This window comes from Cicer arietinum, chromosome 3 (assembly GCF_000331145.2).
Source record: "Cicer arietinum cultivar CDC Frontier isolate Library 1 chromosome 3, Cicar.CDCFrontier_v2.0, whole genome shotgun sequence".
Classification (NCBI taxonomy): domain Eukaryota; kingdom Viridiplantae; phylum Streptophyta; class Magnoliopsida; order Fabales; family Fabaceae; genus Cicer; species Cicer arietinum.
The window spans coordinates 70482835-70497577 of NC_021162.2; the positions used below are offsets into that span (position 1 = coordinate 70482835).

The 14743-nt window shown below is 31.0% G+C and overlaps 3 protein-coding genes across 3 annotated transcripts; 1 reads left to right on the forward strand and 2 right to left on the reverse strand.

The window, feature by feature from the left end:
• Window positions 1-2729: 2729 nt before the first annotated feature.
• Window positions 2730-5513, reverse strand: LOC101491535 (protein trichome birefringence-like 31). Its single transcript, XM_004493905.4, has 4 exons — window positions 5016-5513; window positions 4049-4220; window positions 3706-3905; window positions 2730-3351 (listed from the first exon to the last, which is right to left on the reverse strand). Exons 1-4 carry the CDS (start codon window positions 5384-5386, stop codon window positions 2847-2849), a joined length of 1248 nt encoding a protein of 415 aa, XP_004493962.1. The 5' UTR covers window positions 5387-5513; the 3' UTR covers window positions 2730-2846.
• A 1567-nt stretch (window positions 5514-7080) lies between these two features.
• Window positions 7081-12651, forward strand: LOC101491841 (dnaJ protein P58IPK homolog). Its single transcript, XM_004493906.4, has 9 exons — window positions 7081-7345; window positions 9043-9196; window positions 9645-9846; window positions 9967-10127; window positions 10199-10292; window positions 10400-10612; window positions 10799-10879; window positions 11706-11924; window positions 12096-12651. The coding sequence occupies exons 1-9, from the start codon at window positions 7210-7212 to the stop codon at window positions 12291-12293; spliced, it is 1458 nt and encodes a 485-aa protein (XP_004493963.1). The 5' UTR covers window positions 7081-7209; the 3' UTR covers window positions 12294-12651.
• A 1057-nt stretch (window positions 12652-13708) lies between these two features.
• Window positions 13709-14743, reverse strand: LOC101492174 (fasciclin-like arabinogalactan protein 11). The gene has a single exon (XM_004493907.4). The coding sequence runs from the start codon at window positions 14676-14678 to the stop codon at window positions 13917-13919; it is 762 nt and encodes a 253-aa protein (XP_004493964.1). The 5' UTR covers window positions 14679-14743; the 3' UTR covers window positions 13709-13916.

Consider the following 14743-nt stretch of genomic DNA (forward strand, 5'->3'; position numbering starts at 1 on the left):
ATATTAATATCAAATCGAGAAATAAAAGCTCGCGAATGTCAGTACTATTTCCGTTGCATAAAAGTTTTGTTTGACATTGAGGAGATCAAGACAGAAACCACATTCGCACAACTCTAACAACCAAATTTCATGACTCATTTATTGGAGAAATTGAAGTAACAAACTTTGATGAAGAAATTGAAGCAACGAAGATTTTTGTTTTCAGACATTGACATTGGATAAAGATGAATAAGAAAGTTTTTGTAAAGAAAATTTAAAAAAGGAATTGTATATACCGAAATAATATGAATGATATTTATAACGGAGAAGAAATGAGAGAGTATTGAAGAGAGACGGTTTACGGAGCACACGAATTAAGAAAGAAAGTACGAGGGAATTAAAAGAATTCGTAAAATAAAATAAATTAATTTGAAACTATGGTTGCTAAAGTAGTGTTTAAAAAACAATTCCAAAAAGTGTCACGTCGTGGTGGGTGTAATTGAACGTATTTTGCTGTTATTCTTTTTCTTTTCTAACTGACCACTAAATTCTCAACGGTGAAACGTAAGTAGTGGTGTAGTGTATTTTATTTTTAATTAATTCTTTTATTTTTTTAATTGGCCACTAACTTTTCAACTGACGCATGTACAAAGTCGTGTAACATAAATTTAATTTTATTCAAAAAAAAATATTATTTCAAACTTGATATCTTCCTAACCCTCCGTTTAGTTGACACGTGTCAAACTTTCCAAATTATCATCTTTGTTTTATTATATTGTATAGATTCCAAAAAGTGTCACGTCGTGGTGAATGTAATTGAACGTATTTTGCACGCATGTACAAAGTCGTGTAACATAAATTTAATTTTATTCTAAAAAAAATATTATTTCAAATAGTGCTTTAACTTTAAAAATAATTATCTTTCAATTGGCCACTCAATTCTCAACCGTGTGAAATGTTAGGTCGTGCATTAAATTTTATTTTTAATTTATTTTCTTATTTTTTTAATTGGTCATTCACTTCAGCATTTCTCATGTAATGGAAGTTTTATTTTTTTTTTCTTAAAAAAAATCTTTTATTTTTATTTTATTTTTCTTATTTTTTAATTGACCATTAACTTCTCAGGACGCATAGAAAAAACTGTCAAGTTATATATCGTGGACAAAGATCGTGATGTAACAGATGTTTTATGTTTTTTTTACAAATAAAACTTTTCATTTTTAATTCATTCCTTTTATTTTTTAATTGGCCATAAACACGTATTATTTCTAAGTTTATCATGTTTGCTTTATTATAATGTATAGATTATTGTTATCTTTGCAAGTTTAATTTATTTTGTTGGTGGACGTTTTTAATTAGGTACAATATTAAAATTTAAATAATAAAAAGAAAGGTATTTTAAAATACCTCATATTCTCTTCTTTTCCTCTTCTTCCTCTCGGTGCCAGTCTCGAACTGAGTTCCTCAAAGTTGAAGTTATTAATTCCAACCAAGAGACTTCTCAGGAAACCAGCGATATATCTTGTAAACGATGATATTTAACTATAACAATTCTTGTTGACATGCGCTTTACTACTGCAGATCATGGGGAGGTGGCGTCGTCTAACTAGCTAGCGGAAAAAGTATTTCAAATCTCCAAGTAAAATTTAAATAACTTTAAATATACTTTTAGTTTTACCTTTTTCAACTTTTTCAAACAGTATGATTGCTAACATAAATTATAAACTATTAATATTTGTGTTGAATTAATTATAAAGTTAAGTGTTTAAATTTAACAAAGATGAAAATACATAAAATTCTAAAAAATATTTTAAATTTTAAAAAAATTTATATCTATTTCAAAACATTGATATAGTTTCTTTATGATATATTTTTTTAGAGGTATTTCTGTTTAGGTATTAAAATATTAATTATGTTTTTATTCATATTTATAAAATTACTTTAATATGATGACATATAGTTCATATGTTATATATTAATAAATTTATACTTATAATTGTATTAAGCTATTTAGACATCAATTAAACTTCATTAGATTGTTGATCATTCTGTGTAATCAATTTATTGTAATTTTTAGTGTAAACAATATGTTTATATTTTTTTCCTTTCAGCTCATAACTTTCCTTCAAGTCGTCCTTAAATATATCTCATGTAGATGTAAATATATTCGATAAATTATATTTAAATTTTATTTCAATATAGAAGAGAACATCTCATTAAAAAAAATAGACATAATTTATTATGCGAGCGCTCTTATATCCCTCATTTTCTTGAATTTTATATAAAAGAGGGATAAAAGAAAACAAAAAGATTTTTTGAGGTAAAAAAGAAATAAGTTATGCAATTAAGAAAATGAAGAAATTTTGTGCACGATTCATTTCGTTGAATTTTATAAAAAGAGGGGTAGAAGAAAAAGAAATTAGTTATAAGAAAATGAAGAAATCTTGTGCATGATTCATTACCGTAATTTTTTATCCGATAGAAAAGAATCTAAGATGCATCTGATTCGAAGAAGAAGTAAGCAATATGGTATGGAGATACTCATATAGAGCCCAATCCATATTTACCAAAAACTCTCTTGGCATTTAGTTACATAATCTCAGGGAAAAAAACTCAAGTAACACATAAAATAAGGTTAATTTTGTAAGTTGAAGTTAGGTCGAGTGAGAATTATTGTCAATTTAATCAAGTGTCTTTCTACATTAATAGTAGTTAGTTAAATTATTTTCTGCTACACAATTCAAAAGATGTTGAAAAAGAAAACAAAATAGGATGAAAAATTATGAATGTGTCTTAGTGATGCTTATGCTTTCTGTAAAAAAAAAAACTTAACACTCTAATAATAGAATGGCTAATAACAGAACATGTTAAGAAAAGTTTTGGTAGTTCTTCAACAAATATGCATATAGAATTTCATTCCATACATCAGGGACTCCAGGTAAACACCAATGAATGCAATCAGCAAAAGATTTTGGATCAGCTCTCTGTTCTTTTGTCAATAGTTTGCCCTTTCGCTCCCCGTAAACCGATGTATGAGCATCTTTTCTGTATTCTGATAACTGTGTGATATTCATCAGGGTCACATTTATTTTCAGTTCTTGTAGTGAATCATGTAATATCTTCATAATCTCAAGGTTTGAACCTGTGCCCCAATATGAACGTTGGTTAATTGGATATGATTCATTGAAGCAGTTTTCATCACTTCCAGGATTCCATTCCCAGCTCCACAAATGTGTTGGAGACATACTCATGAAAAATACATTTTGAGTAATTGGGTGGATATTTGATTCTAACCAATTTGCCCATGTTTTCAATGCCAACTTGTATGCTGTGGTGACATTATATTCTTGGACTTTGTATGGTGATCCATATCTAGAATAAAACATGTTTAATACCAATTCAATAATAATTGCTCAAAACAAATAAAATTTATCTAAGAAATACTTTTGCATAATGATAATATGTTTTGATACTCTACAGTTATTGTATGATGTAAAAAATGTGAGGATCGTTAAATTTAATAGTCCTCGCGTCTGATACGTCGTACAACAAATATAGATGATTCAGGTTCAATAACACACATGGTAAATTTAATTCATATAAATGTTTTATGTCATTTAGTGCTTTTTTTTATGAGATCCTTACTACTTTTTCAATAGAAAAGGAAGGAAGAACAAAGCTATAACCATGAACATTCATTCAACTACATAAGGGTCTATTACTCACGTAGCATTGATTAAAGGGTCATGCATCCACCAAACATAACTCTCAAACACCAAAATGTCCACTCCTTGCCAATGTTTGCCATGCTTAGCTATTGAGTCAAGCATTACCATTCGTTTATGTACCGTATGATTTGTTGCGTGATCTGAAATTGATTCAACGATGAATGGAGCCCAATAGTACTCGATCGATGCATTGAACTCCTAGAAAAACAAAGCTATAGAAAATATCAGAAATTTGGATTTTATTATGACAATTTCATCACTAAATAATTTTTCATAAGCTAGCTATGTGTAAGATATAATAAACTTGGTGTATTGACAAATATAGACACATTTTGATGCACCTCAACTTTGAAGATCTTCATAGGTGGAATTCTTTGGAGGGATTTCTTTCCTTCAGGAATTACAGATTGTATCAAACATATCATAGACTCAAATTGGCCTCTTTGTAATGAGTCTCCAATAAACATCATTCTTTTGTCCCTCAACATGTGCAACAACGTCAAAGGATCAAACCTGAAGTTAAGAAGCATATATAAGGAGTATTAATACTCTACTAGTTTCACATCTATGTAATTGTTCACTAATAATTGAAATATATAGAAAGATTTCAACATTAACTATCCATTTCTTATTTCATTAGTCTTTATACATATGTTTTTTGAATAGTCGGAAGAAAAGAAAACTAGAATGACATTTTGGTAAATAGCTTATTGAATAAGCATTTTTAACGGAGACTTATTTTTGTCGGGAAACGTGTTGGTGTTACAAAGATGAATAAAGACATATAAGGTGATTCTCCTCTTTCACCAAAGTTTTCTCTATATACAAGAGTAAGAGATCTAACTCCTCATCATTTGTTTAAACGAACTAAATCTCTTACCATTCAAATCATCCTATTATTAATACTATAAACACCTTATAGACGTATCTATAACTATTTATTAAAAAAAAATGACACTTACACAAATACTTATATTATCATAAGAAAAGCTCAAATAAGCTTTTTCAAACACTTTTTAGAAATGTTGTCTAGCTAAATGATATTTACTTTAAAAGTGTATGAACACCGTCATGTTCATGTCTTTATTCATCTTTGTAACACCAACACTTTTGGTCAAAGAAATAGCTAGTGTTTAAGACTTGTCAATGATAGACACCGACACAACACAAACTCTCGTTATTACATCAAAATAATCAATTAATTCATTTTCTCAAATTATTATTAATGTGAACGTATCAAGTGTCTCTAGATATTAACATGCATATAAATTAGTTAAAATGTGAAAGAAAGAAAAAAGCGTAGGTTACCTTGGAAGATTGCAACCATGAGGCTGCCATCTCCAATTCTTATAGAAAGAATCAGGTCTCCCATTGTTGTTGCAAGTGGTCTGCTTAACCAAGAAAGGACAACTCTGTTCTTGATAAAGAGGATAAGACACATTATCCCAAACCCATGTCCCTTCAAATACATTGCAATAATCCTCAATGCGATCCTCCGGCAACACTACAACCGGTAATCTATTCCTTCGACTAGAAGATGAACTGCCAAAAACATTGCTTTGCTTGCTCTTCAAGCTATCTAGGACTAACCTTGCAAGTGCTAAGATTAGAATTGAATACAATACAATTGGGAAAAGTGATTGGATCCGGCGATCAATCAAAGACTTGAAAGACAACATAGGATAGTTGAAGGAATTGGAAACCGATATTAAGATTGTTAATTTGTGTTGCACACATATTGCTTGCTTCAGTTTAAAGCACTTTGAAACTCACCCTTTGCAACAAACGGTTGGTGAGATCAAAGTTTAGGTGTTGAAAATATTAAGATTGAAGGAACGGCAATTTATATTGTCTTCATTTTTACATGTACAATCTCTATAATTAAGTTTAAACAAAATGATCTTATTACGCATAGTTACATTTAATATACGACAAATGTGTTAAGGAAATTTAATGTGTAAATATAATTTTGGAAGTGATGCATTTAATATTATAAAATTTTTGAAAATTTATTTTTTATTTTCTTTGTTGATTCTTTAACTTCAGCACTTGGCATGACTCTTATTATATATAATTATAATTAAAAAAAATAAAGTTTCTTGTTGGAATTACTCTCTTTCACTTATAAATTGGAATGTTGGATGGAAATAGAATACTGTTAACTAAGATACTTTAGATATATATTTTAATTTCATTAAATTAATAATGAAAATTATTTTGATGATAATTGAAACAAATCAAAATATATATGTTTAACATTTTCTTTCAAGTACTTAACATTTTAATAATTATTCATAATTATGTAATAATACTTTGTTTATTTTAGAATAGAATTGATTGAATTAAATAGGAAACTAAAAATTAAGGAGTATAATTATTTTATTTGATTGAATACTTGATTAAACTAATTTCTATATATAGATGGTATAAAACTGTTTTATACATTCATTTTTTTTGTCATAATTTTTATTTATTCAGTCAATATAATTTTATATCTTATATTGATTATTAAAATAGAAATTGGATCACGCAAAAAAAAGTTATAAATTGAATTCGGAAAAATTGTTTTAACATAGTCTCTTATATATCTTAGATATTTAAAAATGACATTTTTTTAAAGAAAATATGATTTTTAGAATTGCAAAATTTTAAACAAATTTGTCACTATATTAGTTATTTGTAAGGAATAGTTTGACGTAAGTTAGTAATACTATTATTAGACTTATGCATTTGATAACATATCTAGAGAAATTGACAAACTTTGATTATAATATTAATTGATAATAATATGGGGTTAGATTTATATAACTATACATTTTTAAATACAATTTGAGTATTTTTTTTTTTATGATAGAAATTGAGAGTGTGGAGATTATGTTCGTTTATGGTAAAAAAAATATTATATTTCAATAAATACTTATGAAAGAATTTATAATTATTTTTCTCCTATCATTTAAGTATTTGTTTACTCAATTAAAATAAGTAGAACAACTTTATATCAAAATATCAATTATTTTATATCAAAATATTGTTCTTGGTCAAACAATTTTTTGTCATTTTTTGGTCAAACAATCCTCCTTCTTCAATAAATCCCCCACGTAGAAAAACTTCTTTTAAAAATAAAAAATGACGTGTGTTACTTTAACATAAGCGAAACCACGTGTCAGATTATCATTAGATCATGTATTGTATCAATGACGACGTGGTAGATTCTAATTAGATAATATTTAGCACACGTGGCCACGAAAGGAAATAGTGATCCTAAATAAAATCCACGTGTAAAACATTGATTGGCACAAACTACGTGTGATGACATGAAAACGTTGAAAGCTACAACAGGGTTTCGTTTTCCCTTTCCAAATGTTTCAATTTCTCATTTTTTATTTACTTATAAAAAAAAAGAGAATCAAATAACCTGCGTCTGTGGCGAAAAACTGTCTTTTTCTTCTTCCTCTGCGAATGTATTAATAACAAAATTGATAAACCATAGAGGAAGATCTTAATGCTTAATCTTATCGGTTTCTCGTTGTTGACTATGGATTCGGTTTCTTATAAGGGATTGCTTCAACCATTCTTTCTACTCCATTTTGTTTTGGTTTGTCAACTCATTATCCTTCAACCCTTTGTTTCTGCTTCAGGTACACCTTAATTTTTTTTTTGGGTACTTTCTCTTCATTTCACTGTGATTTAATCTTCCTTTTCACTTTCCCCTCATTAAATTTCATAACTTTAATGCTTCGATTGAACTTTGTTTGTGGATCGCTTTTCAATTTTATTATTGTTATTACTGTAATGTTTTTGTTTGTGATAGAAATTCAAATTCCTGTGTTTAGCAGTTTGATTACTCACTGCATTTTAGTATAGTGTCAATGGAGATTTTAAATTTTAAAGGAAATAAGTGCATTTGTTATAGTAGTATTAGTAGAATGTTAATTAACCAAATTAAATATTTCTAGTTAGATATATTTATGTCATCTCTATAGATGTTAGACTGTGTAGCATGGCTTGGTTGATGTGTATGTTTGGATTGGTTATTACTTTGGCTGAACCACGGTGTGGCAATGTAGTAAAAGCTACACGCTGCAGCTTCAATGAAATTATGGTGCCACCATAACTTTAACAAACTCGTTGTCAATCCAAACATTTATTCAGGATTTTAGAGCTTTTTATTTCACGGGGATTTCTAGTGTAGTTTGAACATTGAAAACAAAAGAGGCTTGACTAAGACCTGCTTTATTGGTATAAAATGAGCGAGGAACCCAAATACAGAAGCTGATGTTTGAGAGAAACTAAGAGAGTTGAGAAAAAGAAACAGATAACAAAAAAAAAAAAAAAAGAGGAAGAATGCTGCTTATGCCTTGTTAGACTCAATGGCAAATCAAGAAAATGAGTGTATTGTAGTTTTAAAAGTTTTTCCCCTTTCCAAATGAGCTAGTGCTTGTTTCTTCAATACTAACAGTTTAGTTTGAATCATCTTCTACTCCCTCCTTCTATTTTAGTATTTTAGCTAACATCAAACCCTGAATTATTTCACCATCAATTTATTGTGTATCATCCACAATGATATAATTTTCAAACAGCCAAACAGCCCTATTAAAGGCCATGTTCTGTTCACCAATTATTTTTGTTCCCCCGTATAATTTTTTTCTGATTTCCTGGATTGTGTTAATGTTAACCATTGTTTTTATACCGTACTTTGTCCTTGTTCTTTCTCCATTAGTCAATCTCTGATACATATTTTTCATTTATTAGCAAATGATAAGGGTAAATGGCATCACATAATAGTGTACCGATCAAAACACTAAATTTTGTTGATAATATTATGATTCAAATTCATCAAAAAGAGCATGGAAGGGTGAATTAAATCCTTGCCATATATCTTTTATTAGACCATAGTGAGAGAAACTAAGATAGTATCTCTGCAAAAAGAAATTTTGGTCTGTCATATATCATCAAGTTGCATGTCCAATTTGTTAATGTCACTGCATGTTAAAGTTTGTTAATTATACTACATACTACTATATAAGGCCTGTATGTATTGGTATTGAAGCTGGTCAAAATCAAGTTTGACCAGACCTGCTTCTTACATGCTTTTGGCAAAATTGCCTCGTAATATCAAGTTTGACCAGTTTGTAGTTTGCGTTTCTATTTTTAATTTTTCATTTAAACTAAAATTTCTGTACATAATCCCACTGGAAAATATCTAATTATACTGGAAAATGTTACTCTTAACTTTATTACTCCTCTAGAAGTTCTTTGATGGTTCAGTATTCAAGTGAAATTTGTTGCCTGAACAGTTTGCTTTGTTTTTGTATGTGATCATGTGGAAAATCAGGAAATGCTGCTGAGTTGTTTGAAAGAGCATCTCAAAGTATAAAAGGGAAACATTACAGTGAGGCACTTAATGATCTAAATGCTGCAATAGAAGCAGATCCAAACCTTTCAGAAGCATACCTTTCCCGTGCTTCAGTTCTTCGCCAGTTATGCAGGTGTGGTTCATTTACAAGTATTACCCCACCCCCTTCCTTTTAAACTTAAAGAACATTCCTTGTCAAATGATGGTTTAGCTTTTGAAAGTTTGATTATTTTGGTTTCCATATGTTGTTTAATAAGGATAGGAGATACTGTAAAAAATAATCAAAATTATTCATATGTTAAACTTTTCCTCTCATTTTGTTTTGGGAGAGGAGCGGGGCCGAAATCTTCTTATTATCAATCAAAAATGTTAAAAGAGAAGCACCATTTCCCCCGTATCATTCCTGAAGTTAGCAAATAATGTAAACCTTAAACTTTTAAGATATTAGTTTCAGAAAATGACCATTGTGCCACTCTTCCCCCACCTCCTCTCCAACCCCTCATCTCCTCCTCCATCGTTCCAAGTCACTCAAACTCCTAATTGGATAGTTATATCATTCAGGTGCTTTTTGGCTAATGTAGATATGAGCAATCTGAGAGGAGCTACAATAAGTTTCTGGAGTTAAAACCCGGAGATTCAGCAGCAAAAAAGGAACTCTCTCAGCTATTGCAGGCTCAAAGTGCCCTAGAAACAGCTCAGTCCCTCTATGATTCAGGGAACTTCACAAAATCTTTGGAATACATTGACAAAGTTGTTCTTGTTTTCTCTCCAGCATGCACTAAGGTAACAATCTTATGCTCTTCCGGTTCCATAAACTTCATTTCGGTTTCCATCTCTCAGTAGTTACACTAGTCTGAAAGTGAATGACATGAATCCCTAACTTTATATGCATTATTTCTTCAGGCTAAGCTTCTCAAAGTAAGGTTGTTGATAGGTGATAAAGAGTATGAGGGTGCCATTGCCGAGTCTGGGTATATTCTCAAGGAAGATGAAAACAATCTAGAGGCATTGTTGCTACGTGGTCGTGCATATTACTATTTAGCTGATCATGATGTTGCCACAAGGTTTGTCTTGTCAAAATGAATTCTTACAATTTTTTAAATATTATCCAGCTTATATGTGAGCATATATTCAGGCATTACCAGAAAGGTCTTCGTCTAGATCCCGAACATAGTGAACTGAAAAAAGCATACTTTGGGTTGAAAAATCTACTCAAAAAGAGAAAAAGTGTAAGTTTTGATATATTGTTGAAACTTCTTTTTATTTCCCTCTGATGTTTTTCATCCTTTTTTCTTTTGGGTGTTGGTGATTCATTATTTCTATGTTCTTCGTAAAGGCTGAAGATAATGCAAATAAGGGCAAGCTGCGGGTGGCAGTGGAGGAATTCAAGAGTGCACTTGCTGTTGACCCTGACCACCTTGCACATAATGTACATCTTCATCTTGGCTTATGTAAAGTGCTAGTCAAGCTTGGTAGAGGAAAAGATGCCTTGAACAGTTGTAATGAAGCTCTTAAGATTGATGGGGAGCTTATTGAAGCTCTTGTTCAGGTTTACTATCATTTTAAACACGTGCTTGTTTTGTCTTATAGAAGTATTTTTCTGGGCCATGGTCTGCAAGCGATTTTTCTCTTCATTTATCGAAGTCTTGTTTGAGGGATAGGGAAAATTTTGTTATTGTGGTAAAATATTCTGTAGACCACACATATTTACTTATCTTGACGTTTTTTGTTGTAGAGGGGAGAAGCTAAACTCTTGATGGAGGACTGGGAGGGAGCTGTGGAAGATCTGAAATCAGCTGCTCAAAACTCTCCTCAGGTAATATATCTTGATCTCGTGTAGAATGTTTCCTATCGCTATGATTAAGAATGTTGGAGTAGTTTTGGGAGAAGTCTTTGAGAAAGAGAGAAGACTTGAGAGTAGGAGAGTATACTAATTGAGGATAAGAAATCCTTGAAAAAAATACAGCAAAACACACTAATATGAGCATCCAAAAAATGAAGGATTAAGATATATAGAGAGAAAGCGAGATTAACTTAAGCAAAGCTTGCCATTATCTATGCATATATCTAAATGAAGAACTTGTACCAATATGAGAAAAAATAAATAAAACTTATGCCGATATATTTTTTACTTCATACTTTCCTCAACACTACTGTACTGATATCCATTTAAGTTGATCTCTTACCCTTAGTTACAAATTCGTTGTCAATCTGTAACAAATGAAAGTCTCTTGGACATGAATAAATTAATTTAACTTTGTAAGCACGACAGTCATGCTCTTGAATCAAACCTTCTATTCATTTATTGTATTTGTCTGTTTGTGAGAGATTTGGTGAATTCAGAATTGTCTGTAGTTGTATTACTTAAAAGCAATGAAAAATACTTTGCCCTTTAGAGCTTTTCGACTTTAGGTTTTCTCTATGTTTCATGCTCCCAGTAGTTATTCTTTAAGAGTTTAAATTTGATCATTACATTAGAAAATACATGCCTGATTAACATTGTAACTAGTAAAAAAATTGACTTGTAATAAAATAGCTTTTAATAGTTTTTTGAACACATTTTCATCAAATGATTCACTAAAATTATAACCTTAATATTTAAGTGGCGTTTGATTAGTAGTTGGTCTTGTCTATAACTGCAGGATATGAATATCCGTGAAGTATTAATGAGGGCTGAAAAAGCTTTAAAGATGAGCAAACGCAAGGATTACTACAAGATTTTGGGAATTTCAAAACATGCGTCCGCCGCTGACATAAAACGTGCATACAAGAAACTTGCCTTACAATGGCACCCAGATAAGAATGCCGACAATAGAGAAGAAGCCGAGGCTAAATTTCGAGAAATTGCTGCTGCATACGAGGTCTTACAAATAAATACTTTATCGCTGTTCCATCTTCAATCTTTGTTCAGGAGACGTGCTTGTGTGATTTTTGGATATATATTCCATATTTTATGCTTTACACAATCATTTTTTACTAGTTTGGGATGTAAAATATTTTGTTGAGTACCTGATTGTTGTATTTTGTTTTAGGTTCTAAATGATGAAGACAAACGCACAAGATACGATAGAGGGGAGGACCTTGAAGACGGAGGAATGGGTGGCGGAGGCGGCGGAGGTTTCAATCCCTTTGGTGGTGGAGGACAGCAGTTTACCTTTACTTTTGATGGTGGCTTCCCTGGTGGAGGCTTTCCCGGGGGTGGGGGCGGTGGATACGAATTTCATTTTTGATTGGAAAAGTCTTAGTCCTGATATTTTTCATAGGGAAAGCTATAGCCTTGATTTCCTCAAGGGACGACAGTTATAATGTTGACTAATCACTTGCTAACGGTTGTTGAGGTAAATAGATAGGCCATCCATCCCAAGTTGCTTGCAAGACAAGACTTGTACTTTACAGGAATTTTATTTTTGATTTGTGCAAAAGAGATGGGGATGGGTGTTAGTTAAGGAGGCACATTTTGATGTAGCCACATTTAGTTTTATGCAGTGGTTGTCAATTATGTAAGGATGACTTTAAATTCCAACCAACCACTAAACTATTTGTTTACATATTTTTTAAGTCAATTGAATTGTTTCACAATTAATACCATGGAAATTTGAGTTACTACCTTTAGGTGCATCTAGCGCTACAAAATTGACTGCAGCTGGGTTAGTTATTCTGCCTGAGCATCACTACTGTTTATTCTCTGAAAATTTGGTGTTACTCAGTTTAGATATTAATCCTTGCCCTTAATTATATTTTAGCTGCCATACTTGAAAGTAGGGATGAAAATAAGTTAGCTGTTTATCCTGATTAATGGTCTAACTTACATCAGAAGTAAAATACATTAAGTTTTTTTTACTACATGAACTAGAATTAGACTTTTTAAAAGAAAATAAATGTTATATTTTGTGAATTTGCCTCATCTAAAGGCTTAGTTAACTAAGCAATAAAATCAATAGTTTATATTTTACTGACTTCAAACACTGATGATGTAATCAATTGTAATTTATTATGTATGTATGTGTATATAATATTAACAATTAATTTGTTTATTAGGAACTGATATTACTTGTTTTACCAATTGTTCACTATTTAAGATGTCTGAGCTTTGATTTGTTATTAATAGTCAATAAATACTCACTTTACATTTGTAATGAATTATTCATTTTAAATGAACAGGGCCCAGATATTTTATTGACTTATTTACATTTACATATTTGAACATGTTAGTTTAGGGGTCATATCTGAAGCTAGTCATCAGTCTTTTCATTTCCCTCCTTGTTATGCAAATCAACAATGAGTCTACAGTCGTTCTTTTTATTGAAGTCTTCACTTGTATAGCAATTAGCCTTGGGATTTATGTTATTTTATTTAAATATATTATTTGTAAAATAAGCTTTCAGATAATGTAAGATCTTTAAAAATATAACATATCAGGTATCAAGCAAATAAATCAGGTCCAAGTCTGTAAGTTGAAAACCCAAGTCAGAGTTGAAGTTCAGAACATAGAAAACTAACAGATTTCAATGATGATAAACATGGGTTAAGTACTTAAATTCCAATCAAGTTATCCTTTCTACTCCCATTACAAAGTTGATACAATATTCCTTACATGTTTAGTTTTGATTAAGAGCATAAAAATAGACTAAGGTTCTATGAAAAATAATACATAAATGGCTTCACTTCTTATATTACAGATTCCAATGAAAAAATCACTTACATTGAACTCAAAATTTTCTTCACATTGTAACAACAAGAGTACAAGAGATATATCTTCATCATCAATCAACTCAAACTCCCTCAAACAAGGAAAAAATAAAAGAAAATAGGAAAAACAAAATAGTTACATACGTTCATACATACATCCACATTCAAAAAACAAAGATTTTGGCAAGAACAGCAACAAACAATAGAACACCTTCAACTCTGTAGCTATTCAGACTCACAGCACTCGAAGCATCAACCGAAGCATCCGATGACCCTGCCGGAGCGTCAGATGACCGAACACGTTTCTCCGATTTACTGGGAGCCGGAGCCTCGGTCGGCGCCGCAGTCGGAGCTACAGAACCAAAAAGTGCCATAGGAAGAAGTACTTTGTCAACCTGATAAACTGCAAGCTGATTATCACTATAAATAGTATTAGAAACTGTTGTATCAATAACACCAGTTGTTACATTAACTTGATTTCCTGAAGTAGTAACATTAAGAGGGTACTCTCCATCATCACTGTTTCCAGCTTGCGTGTGCAAGGGGTTACTTGCAGTTTGAAACTGTGAAATTGTGTAAAGTGTTGGTAAAATATGAAACTGCAAAAGTTGAAGTTGGTTTTGTGTGCTGATTGAGTTTAATGTTCCTGATTTTAGACTTGAGAATGCATTATCTGTTGGTGCAAAGATTGTGAGTCCTTGGTTTGAGTTGTTGAGTTGCGAATCGATTCGATCGGATACTTGTGTTGCTTTTAGTAGCTTCATGAATGTTGTGAATTGTCCTGCTTTTTCTAGGATTTTTGTTATGTTTGTTGGTCCTGATGGTGCTGGAGATGATGCTGTTTGAGCTGAAATTGTTTGGAACAATGTCATGGTGATGATGAATGTGTTGAATAAGAGAGGAATGAAATGGAGTAGCTTTGCCATTGGTGTGAAAAAGTTAGAAGAATCAAGAATGTGTTTTGTTAGAAGTTGATTAAGGGGTATGTGCT